General features: G+C 46.7%; 1 protein-coding gene across 1 annotated transcript in view; it reads right to left on the bottom strand.

The window, feature by feature from the left end:
- LOC124593939 (frizzled-9-like) overlaps positions 1 to 22,472 on the bottom strand; it is a 217,746-nt gene that overhangs the window by 16,396 nt on the left and 178,878 nt on the right. The window contains exons 2-3 of the mRNA XM_047132289.1: positions 16,899 to 17,159; positions 16,532 to 16,769 (exon numbers count right to left, since the gene is read on the bottom strand). Coding sequence (XP_046988245.1) covers positions 16,532 to 16,769; positions 16,899 to 17,159 — 499 coding nt within the window. The remainder of the gene's footprint in view (positions 1 to 16,531; positions 16,770 to 16,898; positions 17,160 to 22,472) is intronic.

The following is a 22,472-nucleotide window of genomic DNA, read 5'->3' as shown; positions in this document are numbered from 1 at the left end:
CCGCCTTCGAATAAGGCCAGGTCTAATAGACCACTGCATTGTTCAAACCAACCTTCGGCTTTTATTGTTGAGATGAAATCTGCTTAAATAGTTTTCAACCTCTGTAATAACATTTATAATCGAATTCTGGTCGAGAGTATTATGGTTTCTGTGTCAGGTGATCATCACTGCACAAATTGACTGAAAAACAAGGTAATTCGTCTCCCACTTTCCTCTCTTCCAACCTCGCTTTCTTTAAATATTTAACAGCCATGTAGCAGCTTGTAACAACTGTATTACGAGTAAATACAATCTGCATCCACTACTCCAGTACGAGCAAACAACGAACAATTTCAAATAATAGAATCTGTGTAGAACTCATACAAATAGATGGGCACGGCCGCAAGGCTAGGAGTCGCCAACACAACATTTTAGAATAAAATAAAGTCTTCATGTTAGAGTCCGCAGCTCGTGGTCGTGCGGTAGCGTTCTCGCTTTCCACGCCCGGGTTCCCGGGTTCGATTCCCGGCGGGGTCAGGGATTTTCTCTGCCTCGTGATGACTGGGTGTTGTGTGCTGTCCTTAGGTTAGTCAGGTTTAAGTAGTTCTAAGTTCTAGGGGACTGATGACCATGGATGTTAAGTCCCATAGTGCTCAGAGCCATTTGAACCATTTTTGATCTTTATGTTAGAACTGTGGCGGCTGGCTCTCTTGTACAGGGCAGAGGCGCAATTATTTTATATGGACTTCCTTCGGCTGTATTTGTCTGTGGACAGCTTCTTAAGAATTAAGACAGTATTCACCTCTCAAATGCGGTGGTCCTAGGCGTCAAATTCCCCGTGGCACACGGTGAAACGCGTGTCTCTTCACGTGGCATAATTGGAAAGTCTTTTCGGAGGAACGGTTAACGGTGTTTTTGGCAATTCGGAGTAAGTTCTATTTCGAGGGAAGTCGGTTTCTTCCAACTCAATTCATCCAAACCACGACACATAACATACTGCATGCATAATAGTGTATTTCGGGTGTTCTGCCTAGTTGTTGTTTCCATTTCCGACGACCGAACCAGTTTTCTTTTTCAAGTGCTGTGAGTTTTACTGTTATGCGTACTCGCTGCATCGGTTCCAAGGAGACTGTGAGCTATTTTTGATGGTTCAAATGGTTCAAATGGCTCTGAGCACTATGGGACTTAACATCTATGGTCATCAGTCCCCCAGAACTTAGAACTACTTAAACCTAACTAACCTAAGGACATCACACACATCCATGCCCCAGGCAGGATTCGAACCTGCGACCGTAGCAGTCGCGCGGCTCCGGACTGCGCGCCTAGAACCGCTAGACCACCGCGGCCGGCGCTATTTTTGATCTCGCGCCGCTATTTACAGCTGAGTTCAAATCCCGACGCGCACAAAGCCCTTTGATGTTCCTGATTTTCAGAGCCGGCACTGATATTCTGTGAAACGCAAATACCCTAGGCGTTTTCCAATTCTGTTGGATAAAATATCCATGGAGATCAAAGAGCTGTAGTGGACGTCGAGATTCGAACTCTGCTACGAACAGCGGCGCGAGATCAACAACAGTTCGTAGTCTTGGACTCCAGACAGCGAGTACACATACAGGGTAACAATTATCGAACTATATGAAAAGAAACGTAAATTAGTTACAAAAACTACGGCGTTCACAAATTCATCATGTAAACGTCATTACAAATATTCGGATATATGTTATGACATGTTCGATACGCTTGCCATCACTGGCGATGATGTGCAGCAGACGAATAGCAAAATTCTGCGTGACCCGCTAAAGTGTCGGAACATCGATGCTGTCAATGACCTCCAGAACGGCTGTTTTCAGCTCAGCAGAGGTTTTGGGGTTATTGATGTACACCTTGTCTTTAACATAGTCCCACAAAATGGAGTCGCGTGCGTTCAGATCCAGAGAATATGGCGGCCAATCGAGGCCCGTGCCAGTGGCCTCTGGGTGCTCTAGAGCCAAATTCGGTCCACAAAGTGCACCTGCAAGACATCAAACACACTCCTACTTCGATGGAGTCGAGCTCCGTGTTGCTTGAACCGCATCTTGTCGAAATCAGGATCAATTTGGATAATGGGGATGAAATCATCTTCAAAAACTTTCACGTACCGTTCAATAGTCACCGTGCCATCAAGGAATATCGCACCGATTGTTCCGTGACTGGACCTCGCACATGAGGGCGAAGAGACTTCTCAGTCCGCCAAATGCTCCAATTTTGCAAACTGACGAACGCATCCAAATGAAAGTGGGCTTCTTCGCTAAACCAACCCATACTAATTCCCATCATGCCTCGCGACCAACAGTGCAATCTGAAACGTCCTAACGCAAACCGTTCAGAAGTTATGACGATTTTATTGCATATAGTTCAATTATTGTCGCCCTGTACCTGCAAAATTCGCAGCAGCTGAAGAAGACGACTGGGTCGTCCAAATATTGCGCACAAAATGGAAACAGCAGCTCGGTCGAATACCCGGAAGACCACCATTCAACAACCACACCGAGGAATCCCAAGAGATAACATAGTCTTCAGCTATTAAGTTACTGAAAAACCTTGCTGTATGTTGTTAAGACAGATATTGGAAGTTACGCCTTAGTGAGGAAAGATCGATGCAATAATTCGTGTTACACTAAGTGTACACCAGAGCTCTGTTTCCACGTCAAAAAATTGGTTCAAATGGCTCTGAGCACTATGGGATTTAACATCTGAGGTCATCAGTCCCCTAGACTTAGAGCTACTTACACCTAACTAACCCAAGGACATCACACACATCCATGCCCGAGGCAGGATTCGAACCTGCGGCCGTAGCAGTCGCGTGGTTCCGGACTGAAGCGCCTCGGCCACCGCGGCCGGAGTTTCCACGTAAATGCGGAGGCTCTTCACTAAACAGATGAGAATTTTCGGGGCACCAGTGTCGATGGTTCGTCGAGTTCACGATCCTGATAGATAGAGCCGTGCTTTATCAGAAAAAAAGATGATTTCAGGATCAGTCTCTGTATCACGCACAGACTGCAATAGCGATACGCAGTACTGCAGTATTGATACCTATCGTACCTGGATGAGTTGGTCGGTGCATTAACCAAACCTTCTTTCTAAGCTTTCATTAACAGTTTGTACACAGCTCTGTGGGCAGTCGCAGAGGCTAATAACATACTAGTCGAAAGGCTCGTCTTTTTCGTCAAAAACTGGTACGCCACCCGCCAGATCAACGGCCCGGAGCGTACTCGGCTATTGCCTCCATGTTGGTCCCCGCGCAACGTTGCAACACACAGCAGTTGCTGCGTACGCAAAACATCCTGTATATTCCGAGTCACCTGTTTGTACAGTTGAGGTAACAAGACAAGACGTTCGAACTTTACTGAGGCTTTGTGAGAGTGAAGGTCAAAAAAAGGCAGTAGCTGTATGTAAATTGCTAGTGCGTCCTCTAGAAAGAAAGAGAGGGGAAGCCTGGGAGGGGGTGGTAGACGGCACTCACTCGTGTTGTGCGACACACGATCCGCACCACGATCGCCGGGCTGTGTATTTTCGCACGTGCCGCCCTGCCTGTTGATACGGCCGTTTATTTGGGAGCGGCTGTTATGATACTGGTGCCCTGCGGCCGGCGGCGCTAGATCAAAGCGGAGGGGCGGCTGTTGATACGGCCACGGCTACTTCAAACAGGCCCGAAAAAAGTCGAGAGCGCGGCGGAGCGGCCGCTTCCTGCCCCGGCCGCCATCTGTCGCTCCTCACGACTCACTCCGCGGACGCTGGCCTCGCGCCGTTATAATCTGGCAGGCTGGCCTCTCAGCTACTGAAGCCGAATAACAAAACACGCTACCACGGAATTTCAGAACAGGTACGCGATTGGGTTTGCAACTGAATACAACACGATGAACGACTTAAGGTTCAAGTTCTGAGTGCTACCGGTTTTCTTTTCGAGACTCGGAGCAAACGGAAACATGCGGTTAGGCTTACATGGAGTCCGAAAAGACTTTCCCTGATTACATAAATTGATAACTCGGGCTAGAAGTAAGATACAAATATGAAACTTGTGTCGAATTGTTTACAAAATGGTTCAAATGGCTCTGAGCACTATGGGACTTAACTACTGAGGTCATCAGTCCCCTAGAACTTAGAACTACTTAAACCTAACTAACCTAAGGACATCACACACATCCATGCCCGAGGCAGGATTCGAACCTGCGACCGTAGCGGTCACGCGGTTCCAAACTGACGCGCTTAGAACCGCACGGCCACACCGGCCGGCAATTGTTTACAACTATCAAAGTTTTTTTTTTTTTGTTTTAGGTTCGCAGTACGTAAGTAGTGGATGAGGTGCAGTGCCCAAGAAGCCATGTTAACCAATCAGGAGGAGGCACAGTGTGTCCTGTGGTACCATGAGACACGATCACCAACCACAGTGCAGAGACACTTCCAGACAACATTTGGAAGGAATCCACCTGATGTCAAGAGCAATAAAGCCTGGTATGAGAAGTTCAAGAACACAGGATCGGTTGCTGACCTTCCGAGGTCTGGTCGACCGAGAACCTCAGCAGGCAGGGTGGAAGCTGTAAGGCAGTCTTGTCTGCGAAGTCCGAAGAAATCGGTTCGCAGGGCCTCACGTGATTTACAGATGCCAAAAAGCTCTCTCCATCACATTTTACACAAACGTTTATTGTTTCGTGCATACAAACTGCAAATCGTTCAGGCCTTGTTGCCCAATGGCAGTACACGTCGATATGACTTTGCGGTCGAAATGCTATCACGTATTAAGGACGATGATGGTTATCTCAGACGAATTGCCTTTTCCGACGAAGCGACCTTTTTTGTCAGTGGAATAGTGAATCGCCATAATGTGCGCATTTGGGGTTCACAACGCCCTGGCGGGGTCATGGAGTGCACCAGAGGCAGTCCAAAGATGAATGTTTGGTGCACGCTATTGCACGAACGAATTATCGGGCCATTCTTCTTCGCTGAGGCTACCATCACATCTGCAGTGTATCTGGAGATGTTGCAACTGTATGCTGTTCCTCAGCTGGCCGAGCGGTTCTAGGCGCTCAGTCCGGAACCGCGCGACTGCTACGGTCGCAGGTTCGCATCCTGCCTCGGGCATGGATGTGTGTGATGTCCTTAGATTTGTTAGGTTTAAGTAGTTCTAAGTTCTAGGGGACTGATGACCACAGATGTTAAGTCCCATAGTGCTCAGAGCCATTTGAACCATTTTGTTCCTCAGCTGCTTCAGTATCACCCCGATGTCTTGTTTCAGCAAGACGGTGCAGCGCCTCATTGGGGTTTGGACGTCCGTGCCTATCTCGATATGACCTTTCCTGGGCGATGGATTGGTCGTGATGGGCCAACGGTTTGGCCTCCACGCTCTCCTGACATAACCCCATTAGACTTCTTTTTATGGGGGTATGGCAAGGACGAGGTCTGCCGAACACGTGTGCCAGATCTTGAAACCCTGCTGTCACGGATAACCACAGTCGTTGAATCGATCCCTCCAGTGATGTTGGCTATGGACGGAAATTGAATATCGCCTAGATGTGCTACGTGCTACCAATGGTGCTCATGTGGAAGTTTACTGATGTGTGAAAAAAACTTTGATAGTTTGTAAACAATTAGACACCAGTTTCATATTTGTATCTTACTTCTAGCTTGAGTTATCGATTTATGTAATCAGGGAAAGACTTTTCGGACACCCTGTACAATCTGCGGGCACAATTTGTGCATGCGTGTCACTGCGCGTGCCGTACGGCACACACAACTCTAGCAGTTGCTGCAAGAGTGAGGTGTGATTTTGATACTAGAAATGGTGACATTTTCGTTACAAGGATAGAGACTAATCTCGCACGGTGTAACAGCCAGTGACATTAATAACCAGCTGAGTGAGACGTGTGATGCCGGCGCAATGAATGTGGAGAATGCGCGAACGTGGATGCGACAGTTCACAGATGGCTGAACATCGTGTGAGAACGAACCAAATGAATCTAGGTCCCGCACCAGCCGGTCTGGCAACATGGCCGCGCGAGGAAGGATCGCCGATTGAGTGTGAAAATACCGCCTCCATAGTTGGCATTTCCGCGGTTCCTGCAAGATGACTTGAAAACGCGGGATGTGTCCCGCAAGTGCTGCCTGCAATGCTGACAGACACGGACTGCCTCAGGGCTGAGCGCCTGGCACTTTGCCAGGTCATTCTGACATGCGACAGTGGCGCGAATAGCGCTTCCGTTTCTACACTATTTTGACAATGAATGGGACATGGATGTCGTTTTTCAGTCGTGAAGCGAAACACCAGTCAGCTCAGATAAACCACACGTACTCATCCGCACTGAAACTTTTTCTGGCAAGGTTCAGAGCTGAAAACGGATTGTGGTCATGTATTAGGATAGCGGCGGCGAAATTATTACTCAGTGAGTTCAAAGGGTATTACGGTGACAAGTTTGACTACCAAAGATGTAAGCTTGTTGCAGCATTGCGAGGAAAACTGCCGGAAGAGACCGTACGTATGCTCTTTTATCCAGGCAGTGCACCAGCGCATCGAGTGCTTTGAAATGGTTTCTCAATGGACCTTGCTCACCTGACTTGATTCCTAGTGATTTTCGGCTGCTTTCCGTGATGACAGACACACTCTGTGGTCGCACATTCTCCAGTCCTACCCCTATTTCAGTAGCGACTTTCCAGTGGTAAAAATAGACTCCTAAATAAGGGTTCGCTGCGGCCACAGAAGGTTGTGGAAAGTGTGTACAGCTGTAGGAACATTACTTTGAGAAATGACTAAGTTAGACAATTTTTGTGGGGCAATTTTGTGAAAAAGAAAATCGCAGACATCAGAACTTGAAGGCACCTCATGGAATAGCTGTAGTAGTGGTACTAGTTGCATATTAGACATGTTGTAGCATTACAGCTAAAAACGTAATTCATATATACATGCAGTTGTAAACTTACAGCGCCAGTTTGATAAGGAACCAGTCGGCCGTGGCCGTACGGCATGAAACATACTGGAATTTGCCAACCCAACCAAATTCAGTTTCTATTTTGCTTGTCGTAAATAACGTTGTAGATCTGATCAATAAGTATCAGAAGAAAGGCGACTAATAAAATATAAATAAACTGTAGGCACACCACTCTCCTTTCCGCAATCTGCAAGATTTTCACTGAAGTCATCAGGGTAGATAAACACAAATCGTTAATCAGGAACGGGTTGGCATTAGAAGTGAATATGCCAAAACGGACCGTTTGCACTTCGTCAGTGAAATTGAGAATGGAGCACCGCGTCTGGGACTGACGATTTTTCAGATTCTTTTGACTTCTTTTCAAATAATTTTGTAGTGACAGGAACAAGACACTGACTCAATGCTATTTTTAGCATTACCATTTCCTCAGAACAGCAGGAAATTCAAAACTGGAAGAGGACTCAGGCTAGGACATTTCATAGGACCAAAACTTTTCTCAAACGAATTAATTAAATCCTTAGGCAGGGAGAACGAAGAAGAACTCCATATTAATGGAATATATGAGAAACCACTTTCGTTTCGCTGGCGACACTGTACTGTTTGCAATCTTCAACAATTAATGGAAGAATTGAAGACTTTGAAAAAAAGAGAATCTATGCGTTTGAGATGTGGTGTCGTAGAAGTACGTTCAAAATTAGGTGGCCTAATGAAATAAGGATTGACGAAGCCTTCTGCAGAAACGGCAAATAAATGAAAATATGGAGAACACTGATAAGAAGAAGGGATAGGATGATAACACACGTGTTAAGACATCAGGGAATAACTTGCAAGATGCTAGAGGGAGTTTTAGAAAGTAAAAATCATAGGGAAAGATAAATATTGGAACGAGTAACTGAGGACGTAGGACGCAAACTCTGAGATGATGAGATTGGTACGTCAGGGGAATTCATGGCTGGCTGCTCAAACCATTAAGAAGGCCGATGAAATATATATATATATATAAGTTTGAAAGTAGGCCTGAGAAATCTAGAATAAAAATTATGTATAACCAACAAATCGAAAACAAAATAGCAATAGAGTTATCGATTCAGTTAATGATTTTTCGTGTTGAGGGTTGTTGAAACAACATCTGAATAAACAGCAAAATAAACAAACAGAATGTCAGCCCCGATAGCTGAGTCGTCAGCGCGACGAACTGCCATGCCAAGAGGCCCGCATTCGATTCCTGTCTGGGCCGAAGATTTTCTCCGCTCAGGGACTGGGTGTTGCGTTGTCCTAATCATCATCATCTCATCCCCATCGACACACAAGCCGCCGAAGTGGCGTCAACTCAAAAGACTTGCACCAGGCGACCGGTGTACCCGACGGGCGGCCCTGGCCACACATTTCATTTCAATAAACAGAATAGAATGAAATGGTCTGGAGTGCGTTAGGTAAACTACACACTTTTCCCAACATTTCACTTCGTTTGAAAAAAAAAAATTCTGTTAGTGTTTTATTACCAGTTTCGACTTAGGACAGCGAGACTTCTTAGTTTTGTGTTGTACGGTTTGGAGAGACTGACATAGAAACACAAGTAATTGGGGTTGTTGTTGTTGTTGTTGTTGTGGTCTTCAGTCCTGACACAAGTTTGATGCAGCTCTCCATGCTACTCTATCCTGTGCAAGCTGCTTCATCTCCCAGTACCTACTGCAGCCTACATCCTTCTGAATCTGCTTAGTGTATTCATCTCTTGGTTTCCCTCTACGACTTTTACCCTCCACGCTGCCCTCCAATACTAAATTGGTGATCCCTTGATGCCTCAGAACATGTCCTACCAACCGATCCCTTCTTCTAGTCAAGTTGTGCCACAAACTCTTCTTCTCCCCAATTCTATTCAATACCTCCTCATTAGTTATGTGATCTACCCATCTAATCTTCAACATTCTTCTGTAGCACCACATTTCGAAAGCTTCTATTCTCTTCTTGTCCAAACTATTTATCGTCCATGTTTCACTTTCATACATGGCTACACTCCACACAAATACTTTCAGAAACGACTTCCTGACACTTAAATCTATACTCGATGTTAACAAACTTCTCTTCTTCAGAAACGCTTTCCTTGCCATTGCTAGTCTACATTTTATATTCTCTCTACTTCGACCATCATCAGTTACTTTGCTCCTCAAATAGCAAAACTCCTTTACTACTTTAAGTGTCTCATTTCCTAATCTAATTCCCTCATCATCACCCTAATAAATTCAACTACATTCCATTATCCTCGTTTTGCTTTTGTTGATGTTCGTCTTATATCTTCCTTTCAAGACACTGTCCATTCCGTTCAGCTGCTCTTCCAGGTCCTTTGCTGTCTCTGATAGAATTACAATGTCATCAGCGAACCTTAAACTTTCTATTTCTTCTCCATGGATTTTAATACCTACTCCGAATTTTTCTTTTGTTTCCTTTACTGCTTGTTTTTTTTTTTGTCATCAGTCTACTGACTGGTTTGATGCGGCCCGCCACGAATTCCTTTACTGTGCTAACCTCTTCATCTCAGAGTAGCACTTGCAACCTACGTCCTCAATTATTTGCTTGACGTATTCCAATCTCTGTCTTCCTCTACAGTTTTTGCCCTCTACAGCTCCCTCTAGTACCATGGAAGTCATTCCCTCACGTCTTTGCAGATGTCCTATCATCCTGTCCCTTCTCCTTATCAGTGTTTTCCACATATTCCTTTCCTCTCCGATTCTGCGTAGAACCTCCTCATTCCTTATCTTATCAGTCCACCTAATTTTCAACATTCGTCTATAGCACCACATCTCAAATGCTTCGACTCTCTTCTGTTCCGGTTTTCCCACAGTCCATGTTTCACTACCATACAATGCTGTACTCCTAACGTACATCCTCAGAAATTTCTTCCTCAAATTAAGGCCGGTATTTGATATTAGTAGACTTCTCTCGGCCAGAAATGCCTTTTTTGCCATAGCGAGTCTGTTTTTGGTGTCCTCCTTGCTCCGTCCGTCATTGGTTATTTTACTGCCTAGGCAGCAGAATTCCTTAACTTCATTGACTTCGTGACCATCAATCCTGATGTTAAGTTTCTCGCTGTTCTCATTTCTATTACTTCCCATTACCTTCGTCTTTCTCCGATTTACTCTCAAACCACACTGTGTACTCATTAGACTGTTCATTCCGTTCAGCAGATCATTTAATTCTTCTTCACTTTCACTCAGGATAGCAATGTCATCAGCGAATCGTATCGTTGATATCCTTTCACCTTGTATTTTAATTCCACTCCTGAACCTTTCTTTTATTTCCATCAATGCTTCCTCGATGTACAGATTGAAGAGTAGGGGCGAAAGGCTACACCCTTGTCTTACACCCTTCTTAATACGAGCACTTCGTTCTTGATCGTCCACTCTTATTATTCCCTCTTGGTTGTTGTACATGTTGTATATGACCCGTCTCTCCCTATAGCTTACCGAGCGAGGTGGTGCAGTGGTTAGACACTGGACTCGCATTCGGGAGGACGACGGTTCAATCCCGCGTCCGGCCATCCTGATTTAGGTTTTCCGTGATTTCCCTAAATCACTCCAGGCAAATGCCGGGATGGTTCCTCTGAAAGGGCACGGCCGACTTCCTTCCCCATCCTTCCCTAATCCGATGAGACCGATGACCACGCTGTCTGGTCTCCTTCCCCAAACCAACCAACCAACCTATAGCTTACCCCTACTTTTTTCAGAATCTCGAACAGCTTGCACCATTTTATATTGTCGAACGCTTTTTCCAGGTCGACAAATCCTATGAAAGTGTCTTGATTTTTCTTTAGCCTTGCTTCCATTATTAGCCGTAACATCAGAATTGCCTCTCTCGTCCCTTTACTTTTCCTAAAGCCAAACTGATCGTCACCAAGTGCATTCTCAATTTTCTTTTCCATTCTTCTGTATATTATTCTTGTAAGCAGCTTCGATGCATGAGCTGTTAAGCTGATTGTCAGCTCTTGCCGTCTTCGGAATTGTGTGGATGATGCTTTTCCGAAAGTCAGATGGTATATCGCCAGACTCATATATTGTACACACCAACGTGAATAGTCGTTTTGTTGCCACTTCCCCCAATGATCTTAGAAATTCTGATGGAACGTTATCCATCCCTTCTGCCTTATTTGACCGTAAGTCCTCCAAAGCTCTTTTAAATTCCGATTCTAATACTGGATCCCCTATCTCTTCTAAATCGACTCCTGTTTCTTCTTCTATCACATCAGACAAGTCTTCACCCTCATAGAGGCTTCCAATGTATTCTTTCCACCTATCTGCTCTCTCCTCTGCATTTAACAGTGGAATTCCCGTTGCACTCTTAATGTTACCACCGTTGCTTTTAATGTCACCAAAGGTTGTTTTGACTTTCCTGTATGCTGAGTCTGTCCTTCCGACAATCATATCTTTTTCGATGTCTTCACATTTTTCCTGCAGCCATTTCGTCTTACCTTCCCTGCACTTCATATTTATTTCATTCCTCAGCGACTTGTATTTCTGTAGTCCTGATTTTCCCGGAACATGTTTGTACTTCCTCCTTTCATCAATCAACTGAAGTATTTCTTCTGTTACCTATGGTTTCTTCGCAGCTACCTTCTTTGTACCTACGTTTTCCTTCCCAACTTCTGTGATGGCCCTTTTTAGAGATGTCCATTCCACTTCAACTGTACTGCCTACTGCGCTATTCCTTATTGCTGTATCTATAGCGTTAGAGAACTTCAAACGTATCTCGTCATTCCTTAGTACTTCCGTATCCCACTTCTTTGCGTATTGATTCTTCCTGACTAATGTCTTGAACTTCAGCATACTCTTCATCAGTACTATATTGTGATCTGAGTCTATATCTGCTCCTGGGCCGTACAATCCAGTATCTGATTTCGGAATCTCTGTCTGACCATGATGTAATCTTCCCCTATCTCCCGGCCTTTTCCAAGTATACCTCCTCCTCTTGTGATTCTTGAACAGGGTATTCGCTATTGCTAGCTGAAACTTGTTACAGAACTCAATTAGTTTTTCTCCTCTTTCATTCCTTGTCCCAAGCCCATATTCTCCTGTAACCTTTTCTTCTACTCCTTCCCCTACAACTGCATTCCAGTCGCCCATGACTATTAGATTTTCGTCCCCCTTTACATACTGCATTACCCTTTCAATATCCTCATACACTTTCTCTATCTGTTCATCTTCAGCTTGCGACGTCGGCACGTATACCTGAACTATCGTTGTCGGTGTTGGTCTGCTGTCGATTCTGATTAGAACAACCCGGTCACTGAACTGTTCACAGTAACACACCCTCTGCCCTACCTTCCTTCATAACGAATCCTACACCTGCTATACCATTTTCTGCTGCTGTTGATATTACCCTATACTCATCTGACCAGAAATCCTTGTCTTCTTTCCACTTCACTTCACTGACCCCTACTATATCTAGATTGAGCCTTTGCATTTCCCTTTTCAGATTTTCTAGTTTCCCTACCACGTCCAAGCTTCTGAAATTCCACGCCCCGACTCGTAGAACATTATCCTTTCTTAGATTATTCAATCTTTTTCTCATGGTAACCTCCCCCTTGGCAGTCCCCTCCCGGAGATCCGAATGGGGGACTATTCCGGAATCTTTTGCCAATGGAGAGATCATCATGACACTTCTTCAATTACAGGCCGCATGTCCTGTGGATACACGTTACGTGTCTTTAATGCAGTGGTTTCCATTGCCTTCTGCATCCTCATGTCGTTGATCATTGCTGATTCTTCCGCCTTTAGGGGAAATTTCCCACCCCTAGGACAAGAGAGTGCCCTGAACCTCTTTCCGCTCCTCCGCCCTCTTTGACAAGGCCGTTGGCAGAATGAGGCTGACTTCTTATGCCGAAAGTCTTCGGCCGCCAATGCTGATTATTTATCAAAATTTAGGCAGTGGCGGGGATCGAACCCGGGACCGAAGACGTTTTTGATTATGAATCAAAGACGCTACGCCTAGACCACGGGTACCCCAATTGGGGTTACAAATCATAATTATATTATTACTCTGTAACGAAGGGATTGAGTGTCAGGATTAGTGTTGCACCCGCCTTGTAGTCAATTCCTCTGCACAACAGGCAGGCCATGCGGGCAGCCGCACCGCCAGGGGAACGTGGGTAAACGGCTCTCATCAGTAGCGAGATATCTTCCTTGTATGGCCTGGGCTGTTTGCCACAGAGTTGCCTCCACGGCGTGTGGCAGTGTGTCTGTCGCAGCAGAGAGCGCTGTCGGCGGGGCACTGATTCGCTACGCCAGGTCACGTGCCCTCGCAGCGCCACGTGGATATCCATCCTCACCAGACTATTTACGCCACCGTCACACCGCGCGAAGTGAGTTGCGGCCTACACCTCAAGTCGGCAGTATCAGCAGATCCGTCCGGCCGCACCAGTAGATCAGTTCCAGTGCTACCAGTCTGCAGTACTAGCAGTTTCTTCTCAGCGGTCCACGCCGTCAACCTCGACCCCGGTTCGTCCTCGTCTTCACCAGCGGCACGTCAGCCGCCACACACAGGCAGCGTCGGGCCAGTGGCGTTCCACGCCTTCACGCCGCCGCGTACCTCGAAGCTGAGGTTCGTCGTGTAGGCACATCACAGAAAATGTCACAGGAGAGATACTTCTGTTGTACTTAGTTGTGCGGATATTCATCCAAGGACGTTATAACTGAGTCCAGTTTTGTTAATGAAAGTTATTCTTTTACGTGTCTTCGATCACTCCACAGGAAGAAAATACGTCGTACTGGAGGCTTTATAAACATGTAGGTGTTCTAAACAGGAGAACTGAGCGCGCTGCTAAACGGGTGTCAATTTGGATAGGAAACAGACCCTTGTAGGTTGTAGGCCTGCAGCTACATTACGTATGTAATGAAGAGGTTGGTTACGGTTTGTTCGGTGTGAAAGCCGTCGAAGTGCAAACCTCATGTTCGACCAGAAAATAACCACAATGGTCACAACATACTAAAGATCACTGTTTGTCTGTACTTCTCTCATCTACGTTTCTGTCACAGTGAAAACTTGTTCTTTATTATCGTAGTATTTGTAATTTCTGCCTCTCTCCTTTTTATCGTTATTTTATTCCCAGAGGAGTATAACATGCCGCTCTTTAGCCAAAACGTCTTAAAATACACAAAAGACATATAGTATTTGTACTTACGAATATTTGTCAAATTATTAAAAAGACATTAAAAATAGTCACATCTGCCTATTTTAAAAACTGAAGCTGCTGAGGCTGTGAAGAAAACCAGAAGGCGCCTTCACTGGAAAAGAGGGTTGAAGCATGTTATAGATTGTAGGATATGTGAAACGGATAGGCAAGGTGGGATGAAACCTAAGGATACATATAATGTGAAAGAATGGGTGGTAGGAATAAATACATGTGGCCACAAGTAGAAGGTAAGAAAAGGGAAGGATGCAGTATGACGACATAAAGGGAAGAGTGGATAAGATTTGATAGGAGGGATAAACATCAACGGGGGAATGTCGATCTGTCAAAATTAAGCCGGGAGTGGATACGGAGCGTGCAGATGTAGGATCTGTGGGAAGTGTTGATATAGATGCGAGATTGGGGTAGTATTGGAAGTGAGAGGGAAACGATACGGTTGTTGCAGTAAGTTTGAGGGGTGCACATGATATGTCGAGGATGCTTCAATGTGATCGAGGGAGAGGGGAAAATGCGACGATCTTGTGAAGAATGTGTGTAAAGGAGAATGAGTTGACGTTAAAAGCTAACAAGGCAGAGTGTATATTGCTCCAGGAGATTTAGAGAGAGTGACGGCATTTAGAAGAGGATATCCTAAAAGTACTGGTGTAAGATGAAGGCTTTGCACACGTGGAGGATGGAGAGGGGATACAGCACCTATGTTCAGCAAGTTAGTATGGAAAAGCTAGTACCTGAGTTTCCCATGATCATATCAATACTGTGTTAGTCGATTAGATACAATAGCCGCAAGTGGTTAGGCAGAAGTCACAAGAGCAGAAGTTGCGAGTTCAGTACTAGGATTCTTATCTGTCTCTTGTCGTTTCTTTGACCTCACAATGAGCTGTCGAAACTCGAGAGTTACACGTGGTTTGGAGAGAAAATTAAACTGCATTTTCCTCCTCCAAGAGGGTAGTCAAATCAGTTCAAAGATCAGAGGGAACGAAGGGCGTACTACTTCCAAATGGAGTATGCCTAGTACAGTTCTGTGGTGTTCATAAACCAAACTTCACATTAGAATGAGTGGTAAGAACTTCACATTAGAATGAGTGGTAAGGGAGGAGACACAGGCGTAAGAGACAAGGTAGTTTAGGACACATGAGGAATGAAGAGGATATACGGGGAGTAACAAAATGACTGCAACGAATTTCGATGGCTTGCAGAGGGTGTTTGAGGAATGAGCTGAGGATAGGAAATGACGTCCCGAAATGTGATCCAACGACGCTGCAGAGAGTAGAAGTTGTAGTGGCGTAGGAGATTATATGTGAAAATGCTGGCTCCTGACTGACCGCAAAAAGAATTTCTCGCAATGGCCCTAACAGCAGGAGGTAATAATGATTCCGCGTGGCTGGTGCGAGAGTTTCAATTGGACGCCGCCTCGGTGACTTGCGGGTCGCTAACCTACCCCAATGATCCTGCTGGGAAGAGCAGACCTACAGTTTAGCGTGGAATCGGAACCATGTGTTGTTCCTGGTGAATTTTCACGCGATTAAGAGGTGAAGCACTCACTCCGTCTTCAGGCCACGAGTGGCCTACCGGGACCATCCGACCGCCGTGTCATCCTCAGAGAAGGATGCGGATAGGAGGGGCGTGGGGTCAGCACACCGCTCTCCCGGTCGTTATGATGGTATTCTTGACCGAAGCCGCTACTATTCGGTCGAGTAGCTCCTCAATTGGCATCACGAAGCTGAGTGCACCCCGAAAAATGGCAACAGCGCATGGCAGCCCGGATGGTCAGCCATCGAAGTGCCGACCACGCCCGACAGCGCTTAACTTCGGTGATCGCACTGGAACCGGTGTATCCACTGCGGCAAGGCCGTTGCGTTTTGATTAAGAGGTGAAGGCAGACACACTGAAATATTCCATAGACGGACCGGGGCTCGATCATGCAATATTTCAGTTCCCGGGCATGCGATTTAGTTTTAGATAACCAGCACGCCATACACGCCATATGGTGTAGAGTACATTCAAGTCTTTCACAGCAAGACAGTAGAGCGCATAAATTCGCATGTGCTGTGAAAGGGGTGACCTGATGGTAGGCATTGGCTCCTATAACTTGGACGCTCTGTAGTATGATTGGATGAATATTCCGGGTAGGGCTCCCGTCGTCAATTTATTCCTCAATACACCCTCTGCAACCCTTTGAAGTTTGTTGGTGCCGTTTCGTTACACTCTGTGGGGACATGGCAGAGTTGGAGGAAACAGGATCTGATGACGATGGTGTTGCAAAGAATGGATGCACGGACCAATAGGTTGCAGTATGACGGACACAGTTAATGGGAAGTGCGTAGGTCTAGAGTTTACACCTTACGATGTGTGGTGGCGGGTGCTGTTAATAGGTGAGAGTTGGTGCAGCTAATGAGTGGTGGCGGCGACTCACCGAGGAAGATGACGGGCCTCTCGGGGTAGCGGAAGCGCGCGGGCTCCACCCAGAAGGTGAGCAGCGTGAAGAGCGTGGACAGGAAGCAGAGCCATGCCCAGCCGGTCATCCACGTCTCGGCGAAGCGCTTGTCCTCTGCGCGGTAGTAGGCGTCGCGGCCGCAGCGCGGCGCGCACGTCACCGCCCCCAGCGAGTCGCGAGCGCGCACGAAGTTGGGCGGGCAGGCGTGCGCCGCGGGCAGCCACACCTGCGGCGGCGGCGGGGGCGGCGGCTGCGAGGAGGGGGCGGCGTCGGCGGCTGCGTCGGCGGCGTCGGCGGCCAGCAGCGCGCGCTCCGCCTCGGCGGGCTCCAGCGGCGCGGGCAGCGCCGTGTTGTTGGCGGGCGGCGGCTCGTGCATGCAGAGGCCCGCCTCGGGGAAGCCGTCGCAGGCGAGCGCGGCGGGCCAGGGCAGGCTGAAGGAGGCGAGCACGGGCCCGCAGTCGCGCTGCACGGCGGCGCACAGCGACCGGCACGCCGCCACGCCGGCGCCCGCCACCTGCGGCGTGCACAGCGGCGCGAACACCGAGCACACGAACAGCCGCGCGTGCCGCGAGCAGTTGTAGTGCACCATCGGCAGCAGCGCCTGCAGCTGCAACACGGAGAGCACGCGGGGCGGTCGTTACACACCTACTATGGCTGTTCAAACAATATCAATACTTTTTCCAAAAAATATCGTTACATATCGCCGATATTTTTATACGATACATTGATATATCGATATCGAAATGGTAATATCGAGGGCCGATAGCTTTATTTTACATTATATTGTTTTGCAATTTTCGGTCATTGTATGAAACTGTTCTCTTGAAATTGTAGTGAATATAATTTTACTTTCACTGTGTGAAGAAGTCTAACTACTATTTGAGCTTTCATCACGTCCAGTCTATCTCTTTGTCTGTCTGAAGCAAGTGCAGGTGTGACAAAGAAGAAAGCCGAATGAACGGGGACCTAGCGGTGTGAATGGAATGACCCCAATGTGAAGAAACAGCACACCAGTTGCGTTAAGAGAGGTAAAAAAAACAATTTTAACGCAACTAGAGGGATGTTTCTTCACATCAGCATTCTTCAAAAACAGTTGCTGAAAATTATTAACAAAAATCTAAACGAGAAGATTGGTATTTGCGGTGGGCGGAGACGTGTCAGGAGCTAATGCTGACGTAATCGGCGCTAGACGATACCAACAGGAATTGCAACGTTTAACTTCACCACGTAATTTTGAAACTGCAACTGCTAGGTTGACAGGAATGAAAAAAGGGAAGTCGACATGAAGTGTTCAGGACAAATCCGATATGTTACGAAACCGAACGCCGGTCACCCTTGGTTGTGCCACTTACATGCAGTTACCATTGTTAGGAAAGTGGTTATCACCAACCAAGATTCTTTACATTAAAATTCCATTACAAATGAACTTTTTTCGTCACTATGTGTTTCACCCTGTACAGAAATGCTCATGGAACATGCATCTTTGTTTAAGAATTTGCCACGATTCGGTAGTGAACCCAGGCCGCCCCCCATAGCGGGTGAGCACACTACCGCAATGCCATGCAGCTCAGCAAAGAAACGGACTTATTTTAGAATATTAGAGACTATCGGGAAACTTCGAAGTCGATTTTCTCGAAAATTTTGTGAGATGCATCTGCTTTCATCGACTGATATTCGAGTTCCACACTTCACGTATCGTAAGTATAAAAAAAGTTCAAAAATCCGTTTACCGTGTGGCCCGCTTGTGAATCAATCTAATTGAAATTTGTAGTCCTACTTCCATTCAACTGTTTCTTTCTCAGTAGTCAGTTCATCCACGATGTTGTTTTGTGTGTGCATGTTTACTGTTGTAGAGGATCTCCTCCAATTGACTCTCTCATTGCATTTTGCCGATGCAACAAATCAATTGCAAGGATCTTCCGTGCAGGAGGTGATGACCCAAAACATTACGAGCGCTGCCCACCGCGACGATGGATGCTGCCTGGTAGCGTTGTGGGCACATGACGTAGTAACAAAAGTATGTAAATATGTAAGCGGAGCAGATACGGACGGGGGATCAACCTAGCGAAGATGTGGGATGGAAACGAAGAAATCCATTGAGATAAGTGACTTTGACAAAGGGCAGATTATTATTACGCAGAAGCTGTGAAGAAGTATATCGAAAATGGCGAAGATGGTCGGATGTTCATGTGCTACTATCGTGAGCATCTACAGAAAGAGGTAGAAGGACAGTGAAACGACCACTAGATGCTAAATGGTTGGACGTCCACAACTCTTTGCCGAATATGGCGTTAGGAGACTTGTTTGCTCTGTGAAGTAGGATTCATGGTGATCTGTGGCATCTCTGCCGAAACAGCACAACGTTGGTGCACGCACAAGTGTTTCAGAGCACACCGTTCATCGTACATTGTTGGATATGGAACTCTGCAGCAGACCTCCCCTACGCGTTCACATTTTGACCCAACGACATCGTCAGTTACGACTGCAGTGGGCACGGGACCATCGGGGTTTGACCGTCGACCAATGGAAACGCGTCAGCTCTTCGGGTGAATCACATTATTGCTACACTATGTCGATGGTAGTCTTCACAAATGCCGTCATCGAGGTGAACGGCGGCTCGAAACGAGCAGCGCGCCACGGACGCAGGCTGGTGGGAACCGTATTATGCTATGGGAGATATTCTACTGCCCTTGCATGGGACCTGTGGTAGTAATTGAAGACACGCTGAAAGTTGCGAACCAGCTGCATCCCTTCATGCTCGCTGTCTTCCCCGACGGCGTTGTCATCTTTCAGGAGTAGGCCCTACAATTGCCCGTGTTTCGGAGCCAGAACCATACTCCATTGGTTTGAGGTGCGTTATGGCGAACTCACGTTGATGTATCGGCGACCAAATTCGCCTGATGTAAATTCTATGGAACCATCTGGGTCGCTATCGGGTGCCATCGCCACGTACACGAATCAGTGGCCAGTTATTTACGCAAATTACATGACCTGTGCGTAGACATCTAACGCCGCGTACCTCCACACACGTACCAAGAAACTGTCGGATCCCTGACACACAGAGTCAGTGATGTATTTAGTTCCAAAGACGGACAAACAAACTATTAAGCAGAATGTTTTGGCTCATCAGTGTCTGTGGTCACAGCACACCCACATGTCGGTCATTTAGTGCACCGACATGTCGATCATTTATGCGAAGCGAAACGTAATGGATGAGATGGTTAACACCTGGACCAACAGTGTTTACCGCATCAGATCCATGCGGCATACAGGAAGAAAACAAACCGGCCGCTGTGGCCGAGCGGTTCTAGGCGCTTCCAGGCCGGAACCGCGCTGCTGCTACGGTCGCAGGTTCGAATCCTGCCTCGGGCATGGATGTGTGTGATGTCCTCAGGTTAGTTAGGTTTAAGTAGTTGTAAGTCTAGGGGACTGATGACCTCAGATGTTAAGTCTCACAGTGCTTAGAACCATTTGAAGAAAACAAGGGACAATCGAACTCCCACTGGTGTGCGGCGGCAGTCGCCCAGCGCGGCTACCCGCCGGAAGGACTGTCGCAGCGAACGACCGGAAGTAGAGAAGTACAGCTTGCAGGTGGCGCTCGGCACAGCAGGTGGATACACCGCGAAACACACCTGCCCACTGGCGTGCCTTTCACAGCCGGCAGCTAAAAAGCCGGTATTACGCGACACTCTTCATGAACATAAGTCTGGAGTAGACGGCCTGCACCTGGCGGCAAAACTATGATTTTAGCAGAGGGTTTATCCGCCGAGGAGAAATGGAAGACATTCTCTTCTGTTGGATTCGCGCATGTGCATTAGAGTTGTATATGCGTATGTGCAGAACGCAGCCTTTCAAGTGGGCTTTCTGCTTTGTTTTCACCTGTGGTAAACAGACGAGATATACGTAAGCTATTGAGGACTCTTTTTGGCTACCGCGTGCGATATTCTACATATTTTTCAGTGAGTAATTTTTATAAATACAGTAATAAAACAAACGAAAATTCTCTTTTTTGTATTGCAGTTGATATCCGCTGTATATATAATGATAGCTTTTTATTGCAGGAAAGGAACAAAGAAAATATAAGTGTGCTTTACTGAGACATAGAGCAAGAAAGGCGTCTGTATCATTCCCTAGATACGCTGCACCACAATGAAGTACGTCTACAAATGTTTAATTCTGACAGGATGTCAGGAAGGCTTGTGTAGGTTGAACAGCCACAAGAGTCAGGGCGTTGCGCAGAACGCGACCAGTGCGGAGTGTAAAAGCCGTTTTGCATCTTTATGGTCGCATGTCGTGCCGAGCTGGAAAAGATACGAGATACTGAGAGGAAAGGCACAGGAACGATAAAACCGCATAAACCGATTGTGTGGTGGTTCCCTCATTACTGTGTTATTTGCGCAAATCTCGTCATGTAAATCAGTAACAACTTGGTAAAACAAGACCACATCCACTCTGATGAAGTTCCTAAATTGATGTGGATCTTCGGGCCTCCTTCATTAAGAGGGGACTGGGAGTCCTGTCTTTACCCCTTCTTCACAACCAGGATCGAACCCAATTCCTATTCCTGGCGCCGCGTGGGATTAGCCGAGCGGTCTAGGGCGCTGCAGTCACGGAGTGTGCGGCTGGTCCCGGCGGAGGTTCGAGTCCTCCCTCGGGCTAGTTTGTCCTTAGGATAATTTAGGTTAAGTAGTGTGTAAGCTTAGGGACTGATGACCTTAGCAGTTAAGTCCCATAAGATTTCACACACATTTGAACATTTCCAATTCCTGGCATTATGTCGTCGTTCTGTCTGTCCTCATAACGACTACGGCGGCCACTATAACGGCAAGGGCTGCATAGATAATTGCGTTCTCCACGTCCAAAAGTCTGTGAAACGTAGTCAAGATAATCACTTCATTCTACCAGCGTGACATAACACGAAAACTTCAGTCCATAATTCTGTGTAGTCACAACGTAATTTCACTTCAGGTGCGCAAGGTAACAATAACTGCTCAATAAATACGAACCAAGACTTCTCAAGAGTTTCTATGTGAGTTAATAGCACCTTTACAAAAATATCAGATTTCACACTCACCGACATAATCAAGCGTGCACTTCCAAATATGTGCCTTAGAGGCGTTGGGGCAGCCTTACACTTTTGCAACTTTAGAGGTGTCAAGAGACAGCTCATTGAATGGCGAGGTGGAGGTCTGTTGCGTTTTCTGATGAAAGCTGGTTCTGCCTCGGTGCCGGTGATGGCCGTGTGTTGGTTAGGAGGAGGGCAGTTGAGGGCCTGCAACCAACCTTTCTGCCTGCTACACACCCTGGACCTACACATGGAGCCATGGTCTGGGATGTGATTTCGCATGACAGCAGGGGCACTTTCGTGGTTATCCCACGCACGCTGTCTGCAAAACTGAACGTCACTCTGGTGATCAGACCTGTTGTGCTGCCATTCACGAACAGCATTCCAGGGGGTGTAACTCAACATGCTGTACAAAGTGTCCAAGTATTGCCTTGGCCTGTTCGATCACGAAGCGTGGAACAACATCGGACGACAACTCTAACGACATCAACAACCAGCATTAACCATCCCTGCACTGACCGACAAACTGCAACAGGCATGGAACAACTTATGTATTAGGTATTTTGTTGTTTTTCTAGCGCGAATGAAACTCTGACACAAGTTGAAGCATCGAAAGACAATTGAACACCACTCAGGGCTGAGGCCTTGAGGCCTGTTCTAAAAGGCGACTGCTGCCCACAAGGCAGTACGAGAAGCAATCTGTGATCGTGTGGCAGGTGATCAGCACGTGGCCAGTCCCTCCCGCCTTAATTGTCAGGAGATGAATCCTCATGATGCCGCTGCATCTTTATTCACGCAGTTTCTCATGTGGCCTCACTTGGACTGAGTCAAACCGCAACAGACATCTGAAAAATC

The sequence above is a fragment of the Schistocerca americana genome, chromosome 2 (assembly GCF_021461395.2).
Source record: "Schistocerca americana isolate TAMUIC-IGC-003095 chromosome 2, iqSchAmer2.1, whole genome shotgun sequence".
Lineage (NCBI taxonomy): Eukaryota > Metazoa > Arthropoda > Insecta > Orthoptera > Acrididae > Schistocerca > Schistocerca americana.
The sequence above is the reverse complement of the archived record's forward strand: the minus strand, read 5'-3'. Positions and strand labels throughout refer to the sequence as shown.